We start from the raw sequence: 26524 nt of genomic DNA, 5'->3' as shown, positions 1-26524 counted from the left end.
GCGGAGCTGGCTGGGTTTGCAGTATATACAGGGAGAGGAGTCTGGTAATTGCCAGCTCTCTGTTCTCTTCATCCTGTGCGTCAGGTGGAAAGTATGAATCTGTGGTGTCTGGGGACCACCCCTGCAGCGCTGCAACGCATCTCACCGCAACTGCTTGTCCCCCTACTGGCACAAGTAATAGAGGGAAAACAGGGAGCTTAAAGGCCTCAGAGAGTCCAACAACTGTCACTCTGACAATGCACACAGCCGTGGGAAAGCATTAAAAACGCAGGCAGGACACGGAGAAGCGCCGAAAGTTATAGCCTTCCTGCAAATCTAACTTTCTTTCTCATGCTTGTCACACAGCGGTAAGTGTTGTTGCTAGAGTACAGCTACTTCAGATACGCATTTAGGTTTTTTTCTGTCATATCTCTACCATGAGAAGTACAAAGAATGAGGTAAAAGAAAAAAAAAGTTAAAAGCAAAAGCAGCTAGCACTTAATGATATCATTCTGACTAATAAGAAGTAACTTGCAAGAGTATTAATACCTCTTAAAATTGTTCATACTTTGACGTCATAGAAGTAACTCTTGTGGTTATTTTTATTCACATTTTATGTAATTGTCCAACACAAAACAATGCACAATTTTAAAGTAGAAGGACAATTGTTTGTGGTTTCACTTTAAATATTTTAAAGTGTGAAGTGCATTTGTACTCACTTTCCTTCACCTTGATGCCCCTAAATAAAGTCCAAGTTCAGTTGATACATCTGAATTTAATTCCCATCCTACACAAATAGATTCTGATTAATTGTGGTTTCATTAATATAAATTAACTGCACAGGCATCGTCAGTAATACTGCAGCTGGTTTTTTCCCCCCCCGTATCTTCATTTATATTTATATTTACAGCATTAATTTTAAACACATATATCTGAAGATGATTCTTTTATCCTCATTTTTGCATTCTTGTCAGCTGCAGAGCTATTAAATCTGAACTGCTGCTGTGAGTGGAAGGAGGTGGAGGGCACAACATCTGTTTATATAAAATTTATGGAATTTCTTTGTACATTTTCCAAGCGCGCAAACATTGGCAAAACGTCATCTGCGGCAATACAGAACCCTGGTGTCTGGATCGAGGGTGGATGGAGAGCCTCAGGCCAAAACTGGATCCAACACCGATGTCGGTACCAGGTGTGATAAAGATATATGATCAGAACGGTCCCATCTCTGAAAATGCAACACATACCTATTGATGGCAATGTATTGGAAAAAAATGCTAAAAGCTTTATTAGTTTCTAATATAGCCCTTTGTCAGCAAAGATGTCTTAAAATATGAAATGTATCATTGCTTAGGGACAAATTGGACTGCAAAATTTGTTTTCCTCCAATGGCTCTGAATTATACCTTCACCATACAGTTTATACTATTTTTCAACACGTGGCCTTTAGTAACATTTGAAAAGGTTTTGAATTAACGATCCCCGTTCAGCAGCCGTCATAAAATCAGAAGAAAATACTGCGACAAGGTTATCTCATTCGGCAAGTCCTTTTTTATTTTTTTATCCTCTTACACATGAACATGAAGATTTATGAATTATCTTGAGCCGGTTATTGCTGTTTTTCAGCCCAAGACACAATCTCGCCACAGTTGCATCCAAATCAATTCTCCAGGATGTCTTATTTGAGTTGCGAGCACAAGGCTCCACACGGCGAGGGATACGCGAAGAGGATGCTGTCGGAGTATATCCAATTTCAGACAGCAAGGCAAATGGCCTTGGAGATCCAGGATTATACAGCTGATTTCTAAGCCGAGCTAATATTGATTTGCTGTGCCCCTGGTGAACTCCAGGTTGTACCTTCCCAGCGTAAGCTTTTAAATGTTTCAGTCATAATGGCCCCCCTTTGTCAATATATTCCCTAATCTATAAGGCCACAGTAACTGACCTCTATGAAACGGCCTTTTGTTTTTCTAGACATTACTGTAAATACAGGAAGCAGCTCCAGGTTAATTCGTCCCTTCAGCACATTTTCTTTTTCCATTAATTTCTTTTCATACCTATAAACAAACAGTTTTACCCCATGTGCTTAATCACAGCCTTTCCGTTTGTTTTCTATTTTTAATGAATTGTTGCTTGGTAATAAAACAAATACCTAATATCTCACTTTTTTTTTTTTTTTTAAATGTAGTTTGAAAATCTAGTATTTTCATAGTAGACCAGCCTACTATGATTATCATTATTCTACTCTGTGGCATAGTGAAGTAGAAAAATGGACTCATCACAGGGTGTTGATTACCCATAATGCAGTTTGATATCCTGTCCATACTGAGAGGTGCTCTTGGCATCCCTCTGTGACTTCGTAGTTTCTGTCTGCAGAGTTTGTTGTCCTGCCATTTGGCCATCTGCTCCTAAACTTCCTGCTATGATCTACTCTTCTTCCTTACACACTTTGTCCTCCACCTTCTCTTCTTTTTTTCATTCACATTGTAAACCTTACTGAAGAGCTCCCTATTTGAGGTTTGGTAACCGCTTTAGGAAAAGCTGGAGAAAAGAACTACAGACACCCCCCACCCACCGCCCCACCCACCCGTCTTCTCAGAATAAGAGAAACTCTGGCGTGCGAGACGGGTGTTGGGAATCCGGCTAACTCGTCCAGTAGACACATTATAAGGTAAAATCAACAGTGGGAAGTGTTAGATTTATTCTAGCAAGAGGGAAAGCATGTCCAAATCCTCTCAGTTCGAACAGCCATTATAAACAAGAGCAGATTAGCCAGCTGCCTCCTGCTGGGACAGTGAATGGATGAGAGTGGGAAAGATGAGGGGAGGCCGTTCCTCTCCTGCATTATCTAAATAAGAGGCCGGGGAATTCAATAAGTACTGGCCTCATCAGACCTCATCAGCCTCCCCAATTAGGCTGCACATCATGGCGGCTAGTGGGCTCATTGCTGCTGGTGACAGATGAGACTCTGCACGGCGGTGCGCTCGCCTTTGCAGAGGTGCTGTTGCCCCACATTCCTGACATTGTTCTATGCTTTCTTCTTTTCTGAGAAGCAATAGCTGTTTGTGTCTAATTGCTCAGAGTCCGTTCTGATGACCTGGTTCATTCAAACTGCACGTCTGTCCTTGATGCTGCATTAGCAGAATACCAAGAGTCAGCCTCAGCTTTAAATAAGGACTTGCCATCAGCAGAGGGTTGCTGCTTTTAAAACCCCTGGTGATATTGATGTTGTCAATATCTTTCCCCTCCCACATCGCCTCCCTGTGTCTCCCTAGCGGTCAGGACATGTGAGGGAAACACACACAACCCTCCTGCATTGATTGCAGCCCATTAATGCGTACTGAGAAAAAAAAAACAAAGCCTTTCATCATGTCTGAGATGTTTAGGCAAGGTCTTACCCAAAGTTGTTCTGCACAGGTCAACCTTTCTTCGTGGTTATTGCTCTGATTGCTATCTCGAGAGACGAAGAGCATATCTGCTGGAGCTGTTTGGTCTGCATCTTTTTTTCTTCACGTAAAAAGAGGAATCTGCTTCAAACTGCTTCCATTTTTCATGTTGCGTTTTTAGGGAGTTGGAGTGGGTGGAAGCAGAATACATGGAGTAAAGCATTAGTCCTGAGAGACAGGAAACAAGTAAAGTACGGTCCTTATTTAACTTTATAGGACTCTTAACAGTTTGCGTCCCATTAATCAGCCAAAACCAATTTTCGTAATAACAAACATGTCACAATTAAAGAGGATGCAGCACACACTGCATAAAATATCACAACGAGGCTATTTTTTATTCATTTAATCATCTGACATTCACTCTAAAAACAAAATACATTGTACATTTTGAATATTTAGTAACACTTGCTAAATCAAGTGGGATTTATGTATTTTTACAAAAAGCAACGAACATTTTGTGAAGAGGATAGAAGTTACTTTATTTTCAAGGATTTTTTTTTTTTTTTCCAATGACAGCAGAAGATTATTGTCATGATTGCTCGAGAACAAAGCTGAGACCCAGGAAATGAATGAATTATTAGGCTTGTGGATGTCTGATACATCGTTTGAAGTTCAGATGTTACATTTCTTTCAAACGGAGCTCCAGGCGACTGAGACGTTGGGCTTAACTATGACTGTTTTTTTTTTTCTTCAAGATCCTGAAACTGTTTCCACAGCATGGTGACTTTGGGTTGATATTTCCTGATATCCTAGTCCCACATCGTTTTATGTGGACCCTCCATAGATGTTGTAACGCTGCCTCAATTTTGGAACTTCTAATTTCATATACTTGCAGCTGTGGCCTCTTCAAACTGAACAGCCATTCACTCAGAATGTATTTGTGGGCCACGCACAGTTTTTCCATAAACGCCTACATGCACATGCATCAGCTATCATTAAACCAAGCATAAACTGTAAAGGCAATAGACCATATTGTGTACAAAAAACATGGAGTCACATTATACTAGTCAGCCAATATGAAAAGTTGTCACTTATTTCCTATACCTATATTTAAAATTCTGTGAGAGAAAAATGTAAACCGTTTATCACTGTAGATAAAATACTTTCTTCCTGCTGAAGTTGTTTCTCTGTCAGTTTCCAACATGTCTTCATTCACTCTTTTAAATTAACTGTGGATTATTTATTAAGCTCCAATCAATTTCCAAATGAGCAAAAACAAAGTGATTTACCTAGGAGATACCTCTTCTTCTGGGTTGTAACGTTGTCGTTGCATTTAGAAGATTCAGTGATGCCACTGTCTGGGTACAGGAGGGGGAGGGGTTTCTTAAAGGTCCTTCAAGTACATTTTAAAAGTTCTTTGAGGAAGTAGGTGAATGTTTGTGAAATATGCGATTTTGTGTGTTTGCTATACAACATGAACAATCCTCTTCATTTCACTTAATTTTATCCTACAAGCACAGAGGACAGACTCTTACTCGCACAGCTGTAAAGTGCAAATCAGCGACACGTAATATTTAGTGGTCCCTGAACAAAATATTGTTTCTTTATATTCTATGCCCTCTCCCTGTGCCTGTGGCAAAGCAACAGTTATTCTTTAAACTGGTTCTTGAACAGCCCTTAAACTGAATATGACTGGAATCGTACTTTCATTCTAAAACTGGAATTCTAACTTCAGACAATTTTACCAAAGTAGCTACTAAAGCTAGAACCAGTTTCATCCCCAAGAATAAGAAGTCAATTTATCAAAACTATCGAAAGCAAAAGCAGGAAAATAATACTGTACAAACAGGAACATTAACAGAAGACGAAATGTTTCATTTGGACACATTCCTGTCCAAATGAACCAAGTTCTAAAACCGAGAGCTGCCCTTAATAGTGGACTGCACAGTGTCAGTCACCTCTGATTTGGTTTGGACTTTCCTACAATTTGGGTTCAGTATATATTTCCGTTAATGCATACATAAAAATGTATGCTTGTGTGTAAAGAAGACACTAAATCTGCATTCTCTAACTCTTCAAATAATTTTGTATGTTATTTTTATGTTATAACATAAAACAATGTTTGAAAAACATCATGAAAAACTCTTAAAACCTCTTTCAATGAAAAAAATTCAGCACCTCGTCAACACTTTTTAATCCTATATGATCTAATGTAATTACTTTGCCCACCTCTATTTTGTACTACTGGAAGAAACCGGAATGTCGAGAGAAAACCCACATGTGCACATGGAAAAACTACTTTTAAGTCTTCATCATCTTCAGAAATTGCTCTCTTTGGGGCTAGCAGCAATAGCCCCAAACTCTAATCATTTCTCAAGATGTAGAGAAAATACAGAAATAAGATGTCAAATGGAGTTTTGCAGGCACGATCTGAAAACGTTGCAGATCTCTCAGCATTGGCTTTAGCTGTACATGTCTGAGTGGGTTTGAGTGTACATAACGTATTTTGGTGTGTAGTTTTGTGTCTTTTTCCAAAAGTGCAAAGAGAGCTGCACCTGCAGCTCCTATCAAACGGTGGAAAGCTCCTTTCAGCACATGTTTAATTACCGCCTCGGCAGCTCCGCTTGGCTCAGACACTGCTGCTCCGAATGCAGCCAAGCACATCTTCTCACACATAGCTGCTTTTCCTCTGCCACAAACTCTGCTGATCCCCAATCAGCCATGATGACACCCTTCATTGATCCCCAACTGGCTACTGCAAAGGGGACAATATGGACCCTCAGACCCCCCAAACACCCACCACCCACCTCCAAACCTTTCTCCCTTTTAGTCGGGTGCCTTGCTTACATTGATCATAAATCAGCGTCACTAGCAGAATTGATCGTCAATCACGCTCAGTGACATTATCGATGCGGCTGCTCCCTCAGTTACGGTCCTGCCCTCAGCCGGGGGTTTGCACTGCGGCTGCGGCTCTGGCGTATCGATCCTCCTTCAGATACTGTATTGAGGGCCCTTTATTGATAATTCATTTATTGTGCTGTAATTTCATTTTCTTTCTTGTCCATTACATTGTTACTGGAAGCTCCTATGGTGGAAATTTAGTTAACAAACACTTCAGCCTTTGTTTGCTTTACGTTGCTGTTCTGACTTGCATGCCTCGCTTGTAAACAAACGTATACATCCAACTCTCTCTCAATGTGTTTATTCATTTCTAGAGCTAAAAGTTTTAACAATTTTTCTTTAAGCAAGTAAATAAGAAGTTTTTTGGTGTGTCGCGGTCCAGTCGCGTAATTTGTATTGAAATATCTGCTGATACCAATATATACTGATCCAGAGTATAAAGACTTTTAGTTGTAGGCTGCATAAAATGTATTATTACAGTTTGTGCACCTTAATTGACCTTGGTTTTGATCACGTAGTTGAAAATGCATTCAAGTCTCGAACCGCTGCACACAGACTTCTGGTGACTGTCATATCACATTTGCAGAGAAACATTTGCTTTGGGTTTGCTAGATGGGCCGCCTTGCTGAATTACAAAGCGTCGACCTGCGTGATTTATCTCTATAGATGGGAGGTTTCATGGGTCACTGGAGGCGTTGGCAGTGCTATAATGCTGCGCTAACAGGGACAGAGCAAGCTTTGCTGTCTGCCCACACAGGCAGTGACACACACACAGTGGGAGCACAAGTCAACCCCCACAGGCAAGGTCCAGCAACAGCCACTGTCCAGTCCCTCTGACACCGCCGGAACCGTTTGCCATGAAAGGATAGCACCGCAGGCTACAACTAGTTTAACACCACGAGGTCATCAAGAGCCAATGACTTGCTTTTTTGATTGATAATGTATTGCGAATGTAATTCATCCATGCTAAAATTCACTGCAGGTTTTTTTTTTTTATTCCGAAATTAATAACGAGCTGATTTGTGTTGCATGTTGTCGTATGCCCAGTTTAACAAGCTGCGTCTCGACAGGAACACTTACTGTGTCTTTTTAGATATTAATCTCTTTGATGAGCTTGAAGCTGTTTGAGGATGGCAAATTAACATAACCCAAGCATAGAATTTATGCGGTTGGACTGCAATTACCTGTCACACACATTTAGCGAGGAGCACATATGGCTCGGCAGGCTGTTATCGTTTTGGTACATTTTAAATCGTGTACTCAGTTGTGTCTTTTCAGCCAAGAGAGCTGAATTATCAAAAGCAACAACAGCTAATTAGTGAGATATTTCTTTTTTGCAGTTAACAGGTATAGTGCATATTCTTAGTGTTAAAGAATACAATTTAAATTTGAGAAACTTTAAGGTTTTTGCTCCCTTTTTCCTTATTAATTGCTGAAATAAGATGCAGGCTTCACTGTTTTCCGCCCTTTAAGGTATTTACTTATTTAGGATCTTTTTGGAAGCCTCTTATTGCAGAACACTGTTCTCAGGCTCTTACCATCATTCAATTTCAAACAACCACAGAGGAACCACTTGTACAGTAATTGCCGTCTTGGGCAGCTGCATAAAGCACCCGGTGATACTGAGACCCTCTGCAGCTACGGAGACGTTGGCAGTGTGCTGCTGCATCTGTGGCTTTATCATTAGAAACATCTGTGGCTGCCACTTTAGGACTGCCACTGTCTGCAGAACCCAGCAACACTCAGGCCTAACTATTTGGAGCGAGTGCGGTAAAGATTGTCTGCTAGTGTAAATGTTATTTTAACATATAGATGCTGGATTGTCAGCCATTTATTGGAGTTGGCAAACACAGCGAAGAAGAAATTCCACTTACTTGCGCTCCCTTTTGCCTGCGCCGGTGTTTTTAGTTATTTGTCCAATCCCCATGGCAATGTTCGAGTCTGAAACGCTGGAATTAGCTGATTTAGCTGAAAATGAAGATCTCATTTAAGAGCCGGTATCCCACGGGTTGCCTGGCAGTTGGAAACTCGCCGCCGCCTGCTTGACACTAGACTGCAGTTACAGTATTTAAATTTTGTTTAAGAGCACATTAACTCGTGACTCAGCAATTGAATGTACAATTATATCCCTGCTAAAATAATTACACGTCCTCTTTTTTTTTTTTTTTTTAAACAGACAGTCCTTTGTCTGTCAGATTAAGTCATTGATTTTTCCCTTATTATGTCTGCATGAAAGCATATTGAAGCCTTCCAGTTCCCTGAAGAAACCCTCCTGCTAATTTAGGCTGTCTGCTGTTTTGGACGAGCTGAGAGCCAGACACATTGAGCTCAAGTCATCCATCATTTTTGTTTGTGCAGAGGTGGGATAGATGGATAGATAGATGGATAGATGGATGGATAGATAGATAGATAGATAGATAGATAGATAGATAGATAGATAGATAGATAGATAGATAGATAGATAGATGTGATAAAGGGGGAGTGAAAGATGGATTAGCATGCCACAGACTCCCTACATAACATTACTCTTGTTAAGTGTGCAATAGCTCATCGATCAGACTTGTGCCGCCCGCATCCAGGGCTCTTTCCTGCATTTTCCGTTGAGTAATCCATAATATAATCTCAGGCCTGAGCCATCCAGCCTCCTGCATGAACCCAGTGTGAGAAAAGTCTGGCCAGGAGCTGATCAATAGCCATGGAGCATCTGTAACAAATGCAAGCAAAGAGCTGTTGACATCCTTCTCCCTTTGGTCGTCACGCTCATGTAGATGAGCTTGACAGTACAGATTGGAAAACTGGACTTTACCTGTCACTTATACCCCTTGTGAATCTCTCGCTTCACCTCCCACCCCCACACCCTTTCCTGCCCATTTCTGTCAATGTCTCTTCCTGTCTCTGTCCGTCCGTCTATGACACCGTATCTGTCTTTCCGTCTATCACGCTCTCCCTATCCGTGTCGCTCTGTGCCAGTGCCGGCTCCATTTATTGGGCTGTATCGTTGAGCCATGTGTGCCGTCCCTGTCAGCAAAACGGCTGGCAGACTGTCTTCATTTTCATGCTGAAGGATGTGAAGCCAGTGTAGCAGTTGTGAGAGCTATCGACTGGGATCCGTCAAAGCCCTCCCTGTAGGAAAAGCTGCTGCCTCCTGCCTTTCTCGTTGGCAGCCACACTGAGCTTGTTTGTTTGACTCGGAAAATGTCGACATACATTCAGCACTGCTGTGGTTTTGATTCCATAATCCTCACCTGACATATCCTTACTATTACCCCTGTTTTTTTTTATTTTTATTTCCTTGTATTTATGTGGATGTGCCACACTGCCCACTGCACTTTGTTTTAGTCTTTCTCTTTCAGCCTCCATCTCACTCTTATTCTCTCTGTTACCCCCAAGATAAATTCTCCTCAGTCTGGGCAAACAGGTCAATCCGGCTGATGGGAATCGGACAGTTGTTGATCCAATTAGAGATCCCCTCAAGCAGCGTCAGAGCGCAGCAGAATTCCAATAAAGTAATGTCTCCTTCCCTACTTTTTCATGATCTCACTCAACATGTCCTTGCAGCAAAACACAGTGCGATATCCAAGGACTTTTCAGAGACACTTAGCTCATCACACATCCAACTAGACACCCACAGTACTCTATAACTAAAGTGATAGAGAAACTGAAAGCTTCTTTATTCTGTAGCTTCTTAGACTGGAGCTATATTTTGGGGGAAGCAACTGAACACTTCTCTCTGTTTGCCCTTTTTAGCTCTGGACGCGTGAGGAGTGGAGCAAGCCCAGCCCAGTTTGACTCCAAATGCTTGTGAGAGGCCTCCTTTGTAGCTGTCATGAGATTGAAAAGCTGGCCGTTTCTTTGCGCAGAACCTTTTATTCGGCCGCTCTGTAAATCTGGGGCATTCCTGCATTGATTTCACCATTCAGGCCAAACAGATGTACAGTCCTATTGAGAGCGTGCGAGTGAATTTACGGCGCCTCAAGTGATGCGTTATAATGCATGTGCTGATTTGCATTCACGGATCAAAATGGTATTCAGCTGGCCTTTGTGAGATGATCCAGAGCATATTCCCTCTTTATCTGCCAGAGCCGAAGAGAAAAGTACTGATTTTGACCAGATGCCGGCCAACGGGAACCGACAGTAACAGCAATACTTATAGCTTTACCCTGTGCAAACAGGAGCAACTTAAAATAAGATTTCATTTAAGTTCTCATTATAATCTCATTGTTTGGCAGACGTATATCGGTGCTTACTTTGTGGTTTGTTGTGCTGTGTGGTAATGTTCCTTGATAAGCAGAAAGCCTATCTCTTCAAAACCACATGCACGAGTCTACAGTCACTGCATCTCAGAACATCTTATTGTGGCTTGCAAGCCTTTTCATCTGTGTTGTTGTTAGAACCACAGGCTACAGGGTAGTTTGTTGGGATATCATCTGAAATGTGGTGACTTTGTAGTCGGCCTTTCTGAACCATCGCTTTGTCGAAGCTCTTTTTTTAATGCAATTAGAACTGTTAAGTGTTTTGGAGTAGATCTGTTGCAGCTGCGCACATCAAACGACTTGACAGTTTTGCAAAAATACCTCAGGTTCAGTCAAATTGGATGGATAGGATTTGTTAGCATCCATTCTCACATCTTGCCACAGATTCTCAGTTGGATTTAGCTCTGCAGTTCTGTCCGTTTGTTTAGGGTCGTGGTTCCTGTGGGAAGTTGAACCTCTTCCCCAGTCTCGAGTCTTTTGCATCCTCTTGCAGGTTTTCTCCCAGGATTGCTCTGTATTTCACCTCATCCATCTTCCCATTAGCTCTTAATTGGACGGTGCGCTCAGGGTGTTGAGCAGGATTAATTTTCGGTAGTATCTTGGCCAAAAAGTTTTTTTTTTTTTGTTTGTTTTTTTTCTTTTTTTGGTCTCATGTGATCAGCATACCTTCCTCCACATATTTTCTGTGTCCCTTACAATAATTTGGGACAAACTTCAAAGCCCCTCTGAAACATTCTTCAGAGATTAAAACCACTGTTAGATATAAAGAATAAAAAAAGGTTTTACGTATTTATTAGCAACATAGTTGGTTATAATTACAACGGCTAAATGAGAGCAAAGTCCTCCAGACACACTACTTGGTATGTCAACTGTCATTCGTGGGACACATATGCCACCTTTGCCACATCAAGACCAGAACCAGTTTGAAATTAAAACGCAACAATATTCTATGTAGGAATAAAAGTCATAATTTTGAAGTGTGTGACAAATAGTAGTCCTGATAACATTTTATCAGGAGCTACATGCTCCTTCCAGTTCTACTTAGAGCTGTAGGCATTTAAAATGCTCTTCAATATTTCTCTCTTTGCTTGACAGTATTTGCTTAGTCAGTGTCTGATGTTAAAAAACAGTAACAAATCTGAAAAAAAAAGAATAGTAAGGGGATGTAAATACTTATACAAGACACTTTGAACCCCTCCGCCATTGTGTGCACGTGAATAGTGGTTAGTGTTGCAGTGGGTTCACCATGACCCAGATGCCAATGTTCGTGTTTGTGCTCACTCCTCATTAATTTATTTACAGGTTCCTAAGGCAACCCTCATGAAAAACAATTAGGGCTTCCCATGGAGGACCTTGTTAGCAGCAGTTGTTAACCTCCAACCAAAAGTACTTCACATCTTTCTCCAATGATTTAAGATCGTTAAATGGAAAAAAACAAAAAAAAAGGGCTCATAGCAGTTTTTTAAGCAGCCCCCTCTTGCACCTCTATTTTTTTCCACTTATAAGGTGAAATGTGTTCCACTTGAAGGTTTTGGGCCAAAGGCACAACATCAGCAGCATTGTGGCCCTGCCTCTGCCAACGATGACTTTCTGTTTCTTGTGTGGTGCTAGTTTTTGTGTACTTCTCTTACTGTGTGTGCGTGTGTGTGTGTGTGTGTAGTTGCAGTACAGAGAGACTTTAAGAGCAGAAAAAGAGCGTATGTGCGTGTAAGTGTGTGTCAGGGCAACAGAGGGGTGAGTGTGTTCACAGAGTGGGTGGGGTGGTGTGAAGCTGTTGATCTTGGGCTTCAGTCTTAAACAAATTGGCCATTCCTCTGTGGGAACTGGGAATGCAGTCACACAGGGAAGGTCAGCCTGCTCTGTGTCAGATTCTCTAAATTTCTCCAATAGCTAATTAGCTCCCAGAGTGCCAGAGGAGAGGTTTGGAAAAGCTTTTGTTGTTTTTTTTTTTCCTGAAGCCTCTTCACACTCTCCCTTTGTTGCTACATTCTCCCAAGCTGACTCTGAAAAGTTTAATCTTGATAGGCTGGCTGAGGGCTGCATTGACACATCGGTAAGGATAGTTAGTTTTTAATTATTGTCTTGAATGCTACAACGAAACCCCAAAAATAATTAAACGTACTCTCCAGCTGCAGGTGCAGTTCTGACATGCAAGCGTTTCGATGCTCAAATCTCGCACTGAACTGTAAAAGTCGCATGCCGTTTAATTCCATTCCCTTCATCCGCATCGCTTTCTACTGAACAAAACGTCTTTTACTGCAGTCATATGATGCAGTGCTTTTACTGAGGTCCAGCAACCTTTAGCATCTGCAAGCAAAGATTAAAGTGACAAACATATTTTTTTCTCACTGGCTTGACTTGATGAAAGGTTGCATTACCTCCTGCAGGCAGACCCCTTCTTTTCCCTACGTCGTCACAATGCGGCCACATTATGAGCTGCCCGGCCTATAATGTGAATGCGATGACAGGAAGGTTGTCAGGCTCCTCCTATAGGCCACCAGGTGCTGAGCAGCAGTGGGTTAGAGTCTGGACAAGCTTGTTTTCCGTCTAAAACTGCAGTCACACTATTTCTCCTCTTCCCTGGTATGTAGGAATATCAAAAGCACTTTTTATGTGTCCAAACAGAAACGAGGAGCAATTGAAGAGCTACAGAATGTGTTGTGATGCATCCTGTTGCATCAAACAAATCATTCGATGCATCCCACTACAACCAGGGTGGATCTTCTGTTGCCTTTAGAGATGACATAGTTTGTTTGTGGCACGCATTTGACAAGTTGTCAGAAACGTTCCTCAGACATTTTGGTTCAGATCGACATGCCATGTAGCCGACCCACATTTGTTGGCTGCACATCCACAATGTGGTTGTTCCATTCCAGGTTCTGTCGAATTGAGATCAGATGTCTGTGAACGAACTGCATGTTCAAGAAGCCAGTTTGATGTTGAGGTCTGTGGCCTGGTGCATCATCCTGCTGGACACAATATGAAGTAGATTAAAGGCAATGCTGGAGTGTCGTTTACTGTATATGTAATGTTTTTCACTGGTATTGTCAAAGTGAAAATGTACAACAGGTGAAAAGTGAAATGCTGAATAATAGTACGGCCTTTGTAACCATTAACTCTCCACCTTGTGATTTACCCTGCAGTGTTTGTACAAATGCAGGTATCAAGAAATGCCATGTTTTTGATCTAAAATGTTTTTTTGTTTTTTTTTAAACAATGTGGTGTGTTGATTCCACTTGAAAAGATTTCTACTCTCTCTATTAATTGTTTTAACATTTGAAAGCTTGGGATGCATCTAAAATCTGCTCGAACGTTTATCCGCACATAGACATCGGTTACTTTTGCCATGAGATAAATAAATCTAAATCTGATGATGTTCATCCATCTGTCCTAAATTAAGCAATATGGTTACAAAAACGTTTTCTGTCAATTTCTTTTGAATAATTTACTCTGTTTGAATTGTAGTGCATTGCAGCTTTATCAACTTAAACTCAGATGTCTGAAGCGTTTTCCCCTTCCTCATAGTTTTTTCTTTTGGATCTCCTCGATCTTTTTTCTCTTCATTTTGTTTTATCTTTTCTGTCTTAGTAACTATACATTTCTGTTGGCTTTCTACCACAGGCTCGTGTCCCTTCTCTCATCTCCGCTCTCGGCCTCTAAAGGGATTCTGTTGACACAGACTGAAATAGGGGGACAGACTCTGTCGAGACCGTCTGGTCCCCAGCCAAGAGAGCTGCTAGTTTCTCAGGCTCCCCGATCTCCTTCCCAACTTTTTTTTCTTTCCCTGAGAATGTCTTTCTTCAGAGTTTTTTTTTTATGCCATCTCATCTACCTGAATCTAATTTTGCCTTTGTCAGTGCTCACCTGCAGCACGAGCGTGAGAAAGTGCCCTTTGAGAGGGTACTTTAAAGCAGCATAGGTCATCATTTTCATTGACCTTTTGCTGGTAATTATGTGCACAAAAGGCTGGTGATGGAGAGACAACAGTACAATTTTTTTTTAGTTTTTTTTTGTAGTTTTCAATAAATTAACTCGAGCTTTGTCATGGTTTCCTGCTGCTGGTGAAAGACAGCTGCTGTCTTGGAAGGAATTTCACATTACAATAGTTGTTTTTTTCTCATAATTTTTAAACTTCAGAGACTGCCTCTAGGGTTAGCAAAAAGAAAAGCTGAGTTAATCAGTACAGTGCAGTGCAGTGAGGTCCTGAGACTGAGTGGAAAATACATAAAATTTCAAAGAAAAGAGAAGACTGCTGTTATGGTAAAGCTAGCAGCGATTATGTTTCAAGAACAAGGACGTCTTCTAGAAAAAAAAAAAAAGCTTTGGCTGACAGAGCCGTCTTCCATTACCATCTAAGAGGTATTTACAAGCGCGATTACTGTGATTATTATTTCAACAATACCCTGCAATGCTCTTTCATGGGCTGCCAGCCGGAGCGAGGACAGGGAGGGCCTGCCAAGCTTGTCAACCTGGGAATTTGTCTAGCAGCTCCATAGGACACAGAAAAGAGGAACGGAGTGAGCCAGAAAAAGAAATGCCATGGCAGAAGTAGAGAAAAGGTGATGCGGTTCAAAAGGGTTTTTGCCTTTCTGCAGGGTCACAAGATGCCACCCTTCTAAAATGTCTTTGACCTTCGTTTTTCTTTCTCTGCAGCCCCCACGGAGCCTTTGCTGTGCAAATTTGCAGACGGAGGGCAGAAGAAACGCCAAAGCCAGAGCAAGTATCCTCAGAATGGGAGACCGTGGCACAGAGAAGGGGAGGTGAGATTTTTGGGACAGTACAAAACTTTACTCTCGCTCACTGAGAGAAAATCCTAAATGCCGAGTGACCCTGAGCTTTTCCCACGTCCGTAGAGTCGAGTCTTAGGAGGAGTGAATGTGAAGAAACGGAATCGTTACATCCATTATATCTTCTCTGTAGTTGTCCACAAATGGCTTCAGTGCTGTCTGTGCTCTGTAACCACAGACAGAATTACTGAAACTTCTTTGTGGGATTTTTTTTCCAAGCACTCTTGGCGTGTTGGTGGTGACATATGAAGACTTTTACAAGGAACCACATTTCATTCACAAGTAAATCAAAAGTATTTGCATTCAAATATGACAATAATTGTTAGAATAAATGTTAAGATTTACTGCTGTAAATGCAGGCCTTCCAAAAACCCAAACAAGTCTGTCTGTCACATCTCGTGTTTTTGCGAACAGAAATGATTTGCCATTTGCGTCCATTTTAAGATATGAGGGGAAAAATAGAAATAAACAGCAGGTTGAACTGATCCTGGATGCACACGAGCTGTCGTGTAAATTGCACCTCTAGCCAAATGCCTCACTGAACACACGTTCCCTCCATACACCGGAATGGCAGGAAACCCAAAACCAGATTCACCGTGATGACATGCGGATACAAGGTCACGGCTAACAACCGTCTATACTGGAAAGGACGCGGAGAGGACACAGGCTGGGGAGCCTTTAAACTGGACTATACAGATGAGGAAGAATGCGAGCACATGCGTAAGAGCCGGCACACACGTTTAGTGAGGCTGACAGTTATGCTGAAGCAGCAGCGTGGGAAGACCCAGAGAGATGAAATGTTTGTCCTTCAGAAAACAGTCTCTGTGTGTGCATTTGTTGTTGGTTGTTGGACTATAAATTGGGCTCCGCGTCTCCCTCAGTGCTTCATCACATGATTAACTGCACCGAACACATCCAGTTAATTATGGGCTGTGTTTTATTTATTTATTTATTTTTATGGTAGAATAATTCCACACAAGAACTTTTAATGGGTTTTAAAGATAGCATCTGTATGTTGAGACTTCAATTTATCATGGGATTTTTCTAATCCTCACAGGGTCAAACGCATGCATACATCCCCACGGCTGCTTGCGTTTCACTTAGAACGTCAGACCTAAACTACATCGTTTTTGCAGCCATCAACAAGCTTCTGGTGTAAATACTGCTGAATATTTGGACATTCATCTTAGTTAAAATTAATGGAGTTAATGATGCTTCTCTTGCATGACAACTGGAGCGCTGCTTTTTGGCTTGAAAGCATGACATTTCCTCCTGCAGTCGTACTTCTGTTATAATATTTCTTCAGAGAGCATGTGGGCAGTTGCAGATTGATTTTAGAGCAGAATGCTTGTGTGTTAACATCATTTTTTGTTCAGTTGCAATATCAAAAGCGATCCAGACTTTTCCAGTTCATGGAAGGCCAGAAATTCGGTGGTTCCTGAACAACCTCGCCGGTTATCTTTCATCTGAGGTCGACTGTTTGTGCATGCTCCCAGAAGTCGGCACAGGCCAGATACATCTGATTACCATGACATTCACTACAACTGTTAAAATGAATGGTTCTGCATACCTCAGCAGTTTAGAAATGATTTCAAAGCACTGGAGCAGCTTGTGTAAATCTACAGTTTTCCTCGGAAACTTATTGCACTTTTTATCTGTTCCAAGTACGGGTCAACCCAATACGATGTCAAATAAATCATTTTTTTAAGTTTCCAAAGAGAAAATATAAAACGTTTCTCTTTTTTTTCTTTTTAAGAGAAAAATGTGAAACAACAGAAAGAATTCTTTGTTGGTTGTTGGAGCTCTACAGCGTCCCTGCAAACCTTTAGCGTACTCCTCGGTTTATTTAGAAGAATTTCAACTTTTCATCGTGTAAAGAGGCTCTGCTTTAAGTTACCTTTCTGTGGGACGCGCACTGTGATTAAAGTAGAGCTTGTCCAGGACGGTGCGCTTTGACGCAATTTACCGTAGCTATGGGAAGTTTCATCCAAAGACAAAAAATAAAAAATAATGTTCACCTAGATTCTATAAACATACAGAGACCAGAGGGGAAACAAGAACGACTGGGGAGAAATAACAGAGACCCAGAGTTTGTGCATAGATCTGAGTTCAGCCAAAGGCTGAGCTGAACAAAAAAAAAAAAAAAACATTCAAGCACATTATGATAAGCTAGCTAGCTTGAAGCTTAATTCAAACGTACACTGAAGACCCATTTAAACCTCAAGTTTTAAAATCTCAGAGCAGGGATTTTGTGTCTCAGTTCAAAATATTTTCATGTTCCCTGTTCCTGGTAGCCATCTCCTCTTCCCCTATGATGGCCTCCACTCGCATTGTTTCACGTTACTTTGCTTTTTACAAAATGCTTTTATTGTCAAAGTTCAAGATCAAGTGCCAGGAGCGAAATCTGTTGCCGAAAGCTTATATTTTCATGCCGGTCGGTTACTTCAGATCCACATCCCTGCTTCGTGTTATTTTAGAGCCAAATGAACAGTGTTTTGGAAAAGTATTCTTTAGCTTTTTTTTTTTTCTATTTTTCTACATTCCTACCACAAAATAAAACGTTTTCTTTTATTGAGGATTTAAAGTTCAACACATTGCAGCTCATAACTGCAAAGCGGAAAGAAAAAGGGTACATGGCAGAAGACCTTTTAGAAATAAAACGGAGAACACGACCATAAACACATAGCCTGACCTACAGTGAAACGGTTCTGATCAAAGTTTAATTATGTGTTAGAAAAGCCTGGTCAATGCAGACGCCTACGTAAATCAGGAATATGAGTCAGTACTTGAAACTAACTCATATTCACAGACATCCTATCTCACTGAGCATGGGGTTAATGGGGGAAAAAAAAAAACACACATCTGTAATTGCAGCAAAAGGAGGCCTTACAAAGTATTGTACCATTTTCCTTCTGTTTCACAATTATGAGTTACTTTGTTCTGGTCTACAACTTAAAACTCATAAATTATGTTAAGGTTTGTGGTTTCAACGCTACATCATACAAAAAAAAAGTCCTCAAACTAATTTACGACCTTTGTATTTTTTTTTTTACACAAATAAATGTCCACTCACCTTATTTAGCACAAGAGTCTAATAATATATGTGCCCACTCACCATGCTGCAGGACGTGTTAATGAATCTCACAGGGAGAAGCCACTTCAGGTGGGTCAGTTGACCTTCAAAAGTGAGAAGATTTGCCTGCACCTTGTTCCAAGTGTGTGGCCATGACCTGTTCCAAAGGCAGTCAGCTCTAACCACATCCCCAACACTTCTCCAATGTGTTTACATCTGTATTAAAGGCTTTCACTGGATCTCCAACGATGGAGTTATTGCTGGTGCTGAGTGATGCATATTTGGTATGATCTTAGTATTATTTCAGGCATAGTTTAACAAGCTTTAGTTTTGTTCTTGTGTGAATAATAAAGTCTCTCTGTTGTCATCTCATAACCATTTTATTGTAGAAATAAGATCAGTAGATTTGGCCTGAATGCAAGTACTTAACAGTAAATCCAAACTTCCAGGAATAAGGGCTTTGAACTTCTCGGAAAAGCTTTGATATTTGAATTTATTAATATATGTGTTCATTTAAACCTTTTTGCAAACAGCTTTTTAATGCACATGTCTGTTGATAAAGCCAGATAAGTAGAGATGAACAAATTAGTTTATTCTCCTTTCAGGTATATTGCGTTTTGAAACTGAGTACCCGGTTTTCCAACAGACTCAGATTAACACCAAGAAGAGTTTGATTATGTCTTTCCTGCTAACTGGAAATCTAAAGAAACGGTTACCATATTTGTGTATTTGTGTCAACTATTGCTTTTTGTAACACTCATTCAGCCGTCAGTAGTTATCAAAGTTAAATAAGATTGTGCCTTCTGTGGGACTTCTTGATCAGCTGCTTTCACATGATCATGTAAAGAGCCGCCATTTGTATTTTTTTTTAGCCCCGTCAACTTTTCAATTCCTGCCAAGAAAGAAACTTTGTACATATATGTGTTCTGAGAGCTCACCAAAATGTCCTTCATTTTTGTCGATGGCTGCATGAGATCGGGCTCGGCCTGCCGCCCCGAACACCTTTGCTGAGGGAGAGACAACTACGACCGACCCTCTGTGATGCGATCCCCAAGGCCGACTCAAAGGACGTCACGCGAGGATTTCCCAGCCTCTCGACACGATGCTAAGATACTGGAAAGTGCTGCCAGTGATTGACGCCTGGTTGAAGGACAGAAATGTTTTGCCGTATCAGTGGGTTGTTTATACTACTGACCACAGAGATTTCAAGGTCACTGAATGCGCGGTGTTGATCTGATCCTCCTTTTTCCTCCAACCCAACTATCCCACGCAGAGACGAGGAGCAAATTTAAAAGGTTTAAATTGGTGGACTCATGCAAACATTTAGCTACATATTAAACCTCTTCCATGTTTCATGTTATGTATTTTTGATGAGTTAAGCAGATTTTTGACATCTGCATCGGGTTTGTACCGGCTTGCCTCGTCACTATTGAAGGCAGCTCACCTGAAGATGTGATCTAGTTGAATCAAACGCATTTGAATGGGATAATGAATAGAATGTCACTCACCCTACGGTCGTTGATCAGGTGGACGGTGGGCATTACATGTCGGTCTGTTTATCAGAACTGGAGACATTTCTCACCACGCATACAGATGAAGGGGAGAAAGAGTCCAAAGCATCCATCAGTCTCTTACTCCTCGTCTGCCTGTACAGAATTTCCCGTGGCTTTTTTTTTCATTTTTCTTAACTCTTCCTTTTATTCTGCCTTTAAGTGCTTTCTGCACACCTTTCGCTTTTCTTTTTTTTTTTTTTACTTTCACTTTGTCTCCCTGCGTCTTCCTCCCTGTGTTTGAAGTCTTCCCAGACCCCACAGCAACATATGGAGAGAGAAAGAGCAAGTGACTCACTGAGACGGAGACAGAGAAACAGAGAGGGAACACATTGCATGATCAGTCAGGAGTTGCGAGGGGTTGAGTGCTGCAGGGTGGCTGGTGGCAAGGATTGAGAAATATGACAGATTTTCTTGTAAACTACCCAATGTGGGAGCCTCGAAAGTGCTGTCTCTCGCTGTCTCATGCTGACAAACATATTAGTCACTGCAATTTTTTTTTTCTTCAAAACACACACACATGCTCTGTAGGTGCTCATCCCCGTCCCTTCCCCCATTTTTACTCCTTCCTTGCATCTCACACACGTACACACACACACACACACACACACACACTATTACAAAAAAAAAAGAAAAAAGAAAAAAACTTTTCAAAGTCACACTTCTCAAGCAGCTACTCTTGGGGAATGCATGTAGATAAAAAAAAATAAAAAAAACATCCGGCTTTTCTCTCTGTGTGAAAGCCTAACAGATGTCCGTGTGTGTGTGTGTGTGTGTGTGTGTGTGTGTGTGTGTGTGAGTGTGGCCACCAGGCAGAAAAAGAACAAAAAGCAAATTGGTTTCTGAATGGAAAATACAAGCAGGCATGATGCCACTCCCTATTCGGACACAGAGATTTTATAAGTTACCAGCTTGAGTATATTTTTAAAAAAAATTCAAACTCTTTTGGGAGTAGAAGGATCATTAAAAAAACAAACAAAAACGATTTTATTTGCAGAACACACAGAGAGAGGAGGTTTGAAAACTGAAAACAAACTGCTTCTTTTCTGAAGGTCACGGTGGCGGCCGAGCTCTGATTATTTTTATTTTATTCTACACAGTTTTGGATCCATTTCTGATACCCCCGGCAGAGTAGCTGCCTCTTTTCCTTTTTTTCCAGACGTACCAGCCTGCATCAGCAATCAGTTTGTAGCCCTGCAGAATCGCTGGTCAGGAGCTGTGGAAGTCATCAGCACATGGAAGGAAGCACAGCACCGAGGGGAGATATCGGCATCGCCAAACAGCTGCTCATGTCTGCTGCTGCTATTAGCACACATGTAAAGACATGCTCACCAACAAAACATGTCCGCAGTCTCTTCATTTCAAACGGGGCCTTGCAAGAGTGTTGTTGGGGGTTTCTGCCACCTGTGCGCATTCAGGTGCACATTTACCCATCCGCCCAGTCAAACTGAACGAAGAGCATCTGAGAACAATCGTGCTTTCTATTGCTGCATATTATTATTATTTCTTGGTCAAATGTAGGTCTGGACATTGTCTGCTTTGACCTAAGCCATTCTTTTGACCTCGGGGTTCTTATGCAGTAGAACCGTCATCTGTACTCATCTTTTGCCGCCTCTACCAAATGTTCTTCTACAGTTGCTCTGTTTTTTAGCTCCACTTAATTTGGACAAGCTTCCCTGACCCTGAGGAAGAAGAAAAATATCCCCACATCATGATGCTGCCAGCACCACCCCAGTGGTTGTGTGTTCAGAGTGTTGTGCAATATTAGTTTTCTACCTCAAATAGTGTTTCTCTGTTTTCTGATGCGTTTTCTACTTGGCTTTGGCAAAATAGACTTCTAGTGGTTTTATTTTGGATTAAATTACACAGAGACACTGTTTTCTTTTTTTTTTATTTGTTTTTTTTCTAATTAGAAGACTAATAAATGAAAGTAATAGTTTAAAAATAATCTGCCAGTGGAAGTAGCACTATTTGATCAATATAGAGGAATTATTTACTTAAAACAAGTTCCTATACCTTTCTGATAAGTTACATGTTTGTCTTACTTCAAATGTCTAGAAACTAGATAAAAAAAATACTTGGTAAGAGTTTGTGGTTTTACAGTGTGAATAAAAGTTAATTCTACAATTTCTGGATTTTCTGTATACATTCTGAAGTGGAAATCTTTTCCACTTTGCCATAACCCATTATATTTATTCAGTCACCTAATATGCTGATAACTGCCTTAAAGTTAGTGACCTAAAAAATGGTCAAATGTCCAGCGGGTACGAACACTTTAACACAATATTATGTCGACGCATTCAAACTTTAAAAGATGTTTAACACTTAAATGTTCACAGAGTGATGCAACTAATCTTTTAAAATTAGCAGCTACTGCATTCGTTTCGAACAAGTTTTCCTTTTGAGTGGATATGCTAAAACGTTTTCACAGACAGACACACGAAGCCACTTGATTGCACGTCATCGGATCTGCTGGAGGTTCGATGTTTTTGCTCATTCTCAGGGTTTTGGTCATAGGCTCGCTGATCCCTCTGCTCTTTTGAGCCGGTGCTTCCTGACCTGTGTGTGCAGGTAGCCGCCGGTCAGTACAAGGGCGAAAAGATGTACAGGAAGAGGAAGGGGGGGTTTGGAGATGAGGAGGTTGTGGGGTGAAGAGAGAAGGAAGGAGAAAACAAGATGTTGAAGAAAGAGAAGTAGAGAGCACAAAGTGAGGGAGAAGATAGCCAAAAAAGTGTGTGTGTGTGTATTCTGATGAAATCTGCCATCCTCAGCAGCCTCCTGTTAAAAGAAATCGGATTAGCTCTCCTCTGGGAGGGAGCCTTCAGGAATGCAGATGAAGGATTGCGGCACAGGTTCCTCTCCTGGACTCTAAAATGCCCTTAGCCACACACACCCACACACACACACACCTTCTCAGTCTCCCTTTTCCCTCTAAAAGGCATGTCTTCATTTCCTCCTATTCATAAAAGCATAATTGTATGTGATTGAAAAAGAAAACGAGTGTCTTCGATACTAATTCGGTTTGTCCTATTGACTGAGTTTAGTCCCACCTCAACTTTGGCACTTGTCAGTTTTTTTCCAAATTTAAACGAGCTGATACACGTTTGATTTAATTCATTTTTAGCATAAAGAATCGGGGCTTAGATTTAGTAAATGTGCAGCTGCAAATGATCTATGCGACGTTGGCAACTATTGGCAGCTTCTGCTTCAGCCTGAAAGGTTGGCAGCTAAACGGGGTCTGTATCAAAGGTTTGTCGTGTGTTATGTGGCTTTTCATATGTGTTTGAACTACTTGTACTTAATTAGCATTTTTAGCCAAGAAATCTGATTAAAATACAACATAAGTGGTAAAATCCAGGAATCCAGCTGAGAATGCTGAAAAAAGCTGGGGAAGAGTCATCTGATTAAGATGGTTATTTATAAATGTGTATTATATTTAATGAATGCCGTGTTATGCAGTGATTTCTCCAGTAAGGCTGAGGGATCAGCAGCAGCAAAACAGGGGACACTTACAGACTGCAGCCCTAGAGGTAGATGTGGAAGCACTCTATAAAAGTCCCAGTTTGATGGTAATTTGCCACAGTGGTGAGTGATTGCTTGAGACAAAAACTGTCATTAAACGAAAAGCTAAAATTTTGACACTATTTTTGCCAAAATGCCATTTCTACTCGATATCGGCACAAGTCTGTTTGGAAACTTCATCACCATCTTAAATTAAACTACAGAGCAGCACAGTGGGGTGTAGCATAAAGCATCTGTGAATTAAAATAGCTGAAAGTCTACAGCGCAAAAAAAAACAACAAAACAAAAAAAAACAAAAGAAGAACGAGTTGCTGCTGCTGCTAATTACTCTGGGTAAATGTGCAGATTGTTGTCCTGAACTTTAATGGAATAATTTCCATGGATGCCAGTAGATGTTTTGGACTGACAGAGGTCCAATAAAACCCAAAAGTCGCAATACAACAATACATTTCTTTTACTTGAGGAACTTTATGCTCACAAATACTAACCACAGTGCCGTTTCCAATGGAGCTATTTCTTGCAGCTGGACCATGTAATGATGCGTCTTTGTTCTTTATAGTCTTGAGTTGTTCCTTCTTTAGATCTAAGATTCCAGTTGTTCCAAGAGACAAGTTTTTTTTTTGTGTGTGTGTGTGTGAGGAAAAATACATCCTCTTTGCTTATTGACTTCCAAAAATCTCATCAAACTGATTTTCCAAAAAGAACATCAATGAGGAAAGTAGGAATAGCAACTCCTTCCTTTTTTGTTTCACATGCCACACCACTTCGGGTCTAGAAACACGACCTCCTCATTCACTTGAGTACAATATCTTGGGTATAAAATCTAAGGATGTAATTGGAGAAGCACCATCATACGTGTATATACAACAGAGGTCTCTGTAAAAGTCTTTTTTGGTGTCAGAAAAGTGCATTTTAATGCCACTTACCTTGGACAAACACAGCCTGTGATTTAGTTCTGCTTCATACCGTTACGGTTTAATGATTTTTTTGTCTCCTTAAAAATATTTGTAGATTAATCAAAGTAAAATGAAGTCAAAGTCAGAAATCCCATTACCTCTGCAGGAACAGCTGACAAACTGAAGAGGCTAATTGCCTAGCGGTTGACCTAAATAATTATTCAAATATGAAATACATTTTTGAACGTTCTTCTGACATCCCTTCTCTCTTTCAGACTGGCATGGCGTTAACGTACGATCCTGCTGCAATGCAGAATGGGTAAGAAGTCTATCTTTGGCACCAACTAATGCACTCTCCCTTCCTGGCTCATAGAAACCAAGTCAATATCACTGCCATACATAAAGATTAATGTAGCGTCTGCACTTTGTTACGGTTTGATTAGGGGAATCTATACAGACTCCAGGTATTGGTTTTCAGTGGATGGGTTGGATGAGAGATGTGGGGCACAGAGGGGAGGCCGTGCGAGCCTTCCTGTGTGCGTCTTCATGTGTGCTTTTGGTCTTTATGTCATGAATTAACGGTAATCCGGAAATAAATGACCAGAGCGACATATTTAGTTTTTCCAAGTTCCTCTGAGACAGGAAAGAGCCTGCTGGGCCCACCAGCCCTCTATCTACCCCTGACCTCAGTCATTCACAGGAAACTCCTCACTCCCACTTCCTAAACCACTTATCCCCCAGCGACCACAAGTCAATCTCAACCAGCAGCCTACACAAACAGCACCACTCGCTTTACGCGGCCTGCAATGTAAACGCTCCGTCTGATGGAGCTCTGCAGCCTTGTAATCCCACGGATATATTTTGTGGGAAAGTAATGTAGACATTTTCAGACGTTCCAGTTTACATTTAGTCCGACTACAGAAAAAGTGAACGTACAGAGCAATCGGTTTGATATCGTCCTAATGTAAAGTTTAGGAAGAAATGTTTTCACAGACAGATGCAGTATTGTTCTAGTGTATACTCAAGTTACTGAATTAAATATTTACTTCTATTGTAGTGTCTGCAGTATATGCAAAAGTTTTAAACTACCCCTGATTTATTTTACCAGTGGAGCTGCATGCTTTCTAAACGTCTTTAAAATATTTTCTTAAAAACAAGACTGGGAGATCCAATGTCCTTGGGAATCAGCATGTTTGCACCAAAATACACTTTTCACTGATTGTTTTTTTTTTCTTAATTCAACTTAACAAAAGGGAACAAATTCTGTCTTTGGACAAACTTGTGGTTAAGCATGAGCAGGTCCAAGATTGTCACAGCATTGAAGCTTTGATCACTCTGGCACATCTGATTTAAAGTGCTCTAAACCATAGGAATGTTATGCTGGAGCATTTTTTTTGTGGTTTTGGATTCTAAGGACAATAAAATCAGTGTTTTGGAGTGGTCATTAAAAAGCTCTAATCCCAATTCACTAGTAAACCTCTAGACAGAGCTGAAAACAAATGGCTATCAGCTGCTTTGCCATTTGATAGCACAACACCTTGGTAGAAACACCTCTGGAATTATCTAATAGAAGCGTCATTTTGCAGCCAATTACTTTGGGAGATTTATAATGCGAGTCCCTCCTGATGTACAATTTGTACATGTAGATAGGAAGGCCTGTTTTGCAACACTAGAACTTGGATAATCAGTGAGATAGTTGGAGTGAAATCATCTATCTGGTGATTTTTCTGAGGTCAGATGTGAGGCCATCTGTTGGACAGCTGAGATTTGTCCAGAACTGGGTCATGCAACAGAGCAATGATCCCAAACACTGCAGAAAATCAAACAAATGGCAAGAAAAGAAAAGCATCTTATTGTTCCAGCGGCTTAAAGTCCAGACGTCAGTCTGATTTAAAAGGCTTGGCTGAAGTCACGAGAGAGCAGCGAATAAACAAACGTCCTTCAAGATCAATATACTAATGCAAAATTATAAATAAGTGTTCTTTGATTCTTTCATAACAATCTGAGAGGCAGAGAAGATCACAGAGAACATGACTGCTACGTCTTACCCTTAATGTGGTTTAGGTGAGGGGAAGATCCTCTCTTTAAAGCTGTGGAGAGTGTCAATCGTTTTGGGTTCATTTTAGAATATTAAAACATAATTTAACACATTTCAAATGACTTCTTGATAACATGCGA

At 40.8% G+C, this 26524-nt stretch overlaps 1 protein-coding gene across 2 annotated transcripts in view; it reads left to right on the top strand.

Annotated features, from left to right (window-relative positions):
• The window catches only part of rbms3 (RNA binding motif, single stranded interacting protein), a 229218-nt gene that overhangs the window by 167944 nt on the left and 34750 nt on the right, over positions 1–26524 (top strand). For both annotated transcript variants that reach the window (XM_016676090.1, XM_016676089.1), the window contains exons 7-8: positions 15172–15278; positions 24622–24665. In XM_016676090.1, the coding sequence (XP_016531576.1) occupies positions 15172–15278; positions 24622–24665 (151 nt within the window). The remainder of the gene's footprint in view (positions 1–15171; positions 15279–24621; positions 24666–26524) is intronic.

The sequence above is a fragment of the Poecilia formosa genome, unplaced genomic scaffold (assembly GCF_000485575.1).
Source record: "Poecilia formosa unplaced genomic scaffold, Poecilia_formosa-5.1.2 Scaffold127, whole genome shotgun sequence".
NCBI lineage: Eukaryota > Metazoa > Chordata > Actinopteri > Cyprinodontiformes > Poeciliidae > Poecilia > Poecilia formosa.
This window is presented reverse-complemented; position numbering and strand designations above follow the sequence as displayed.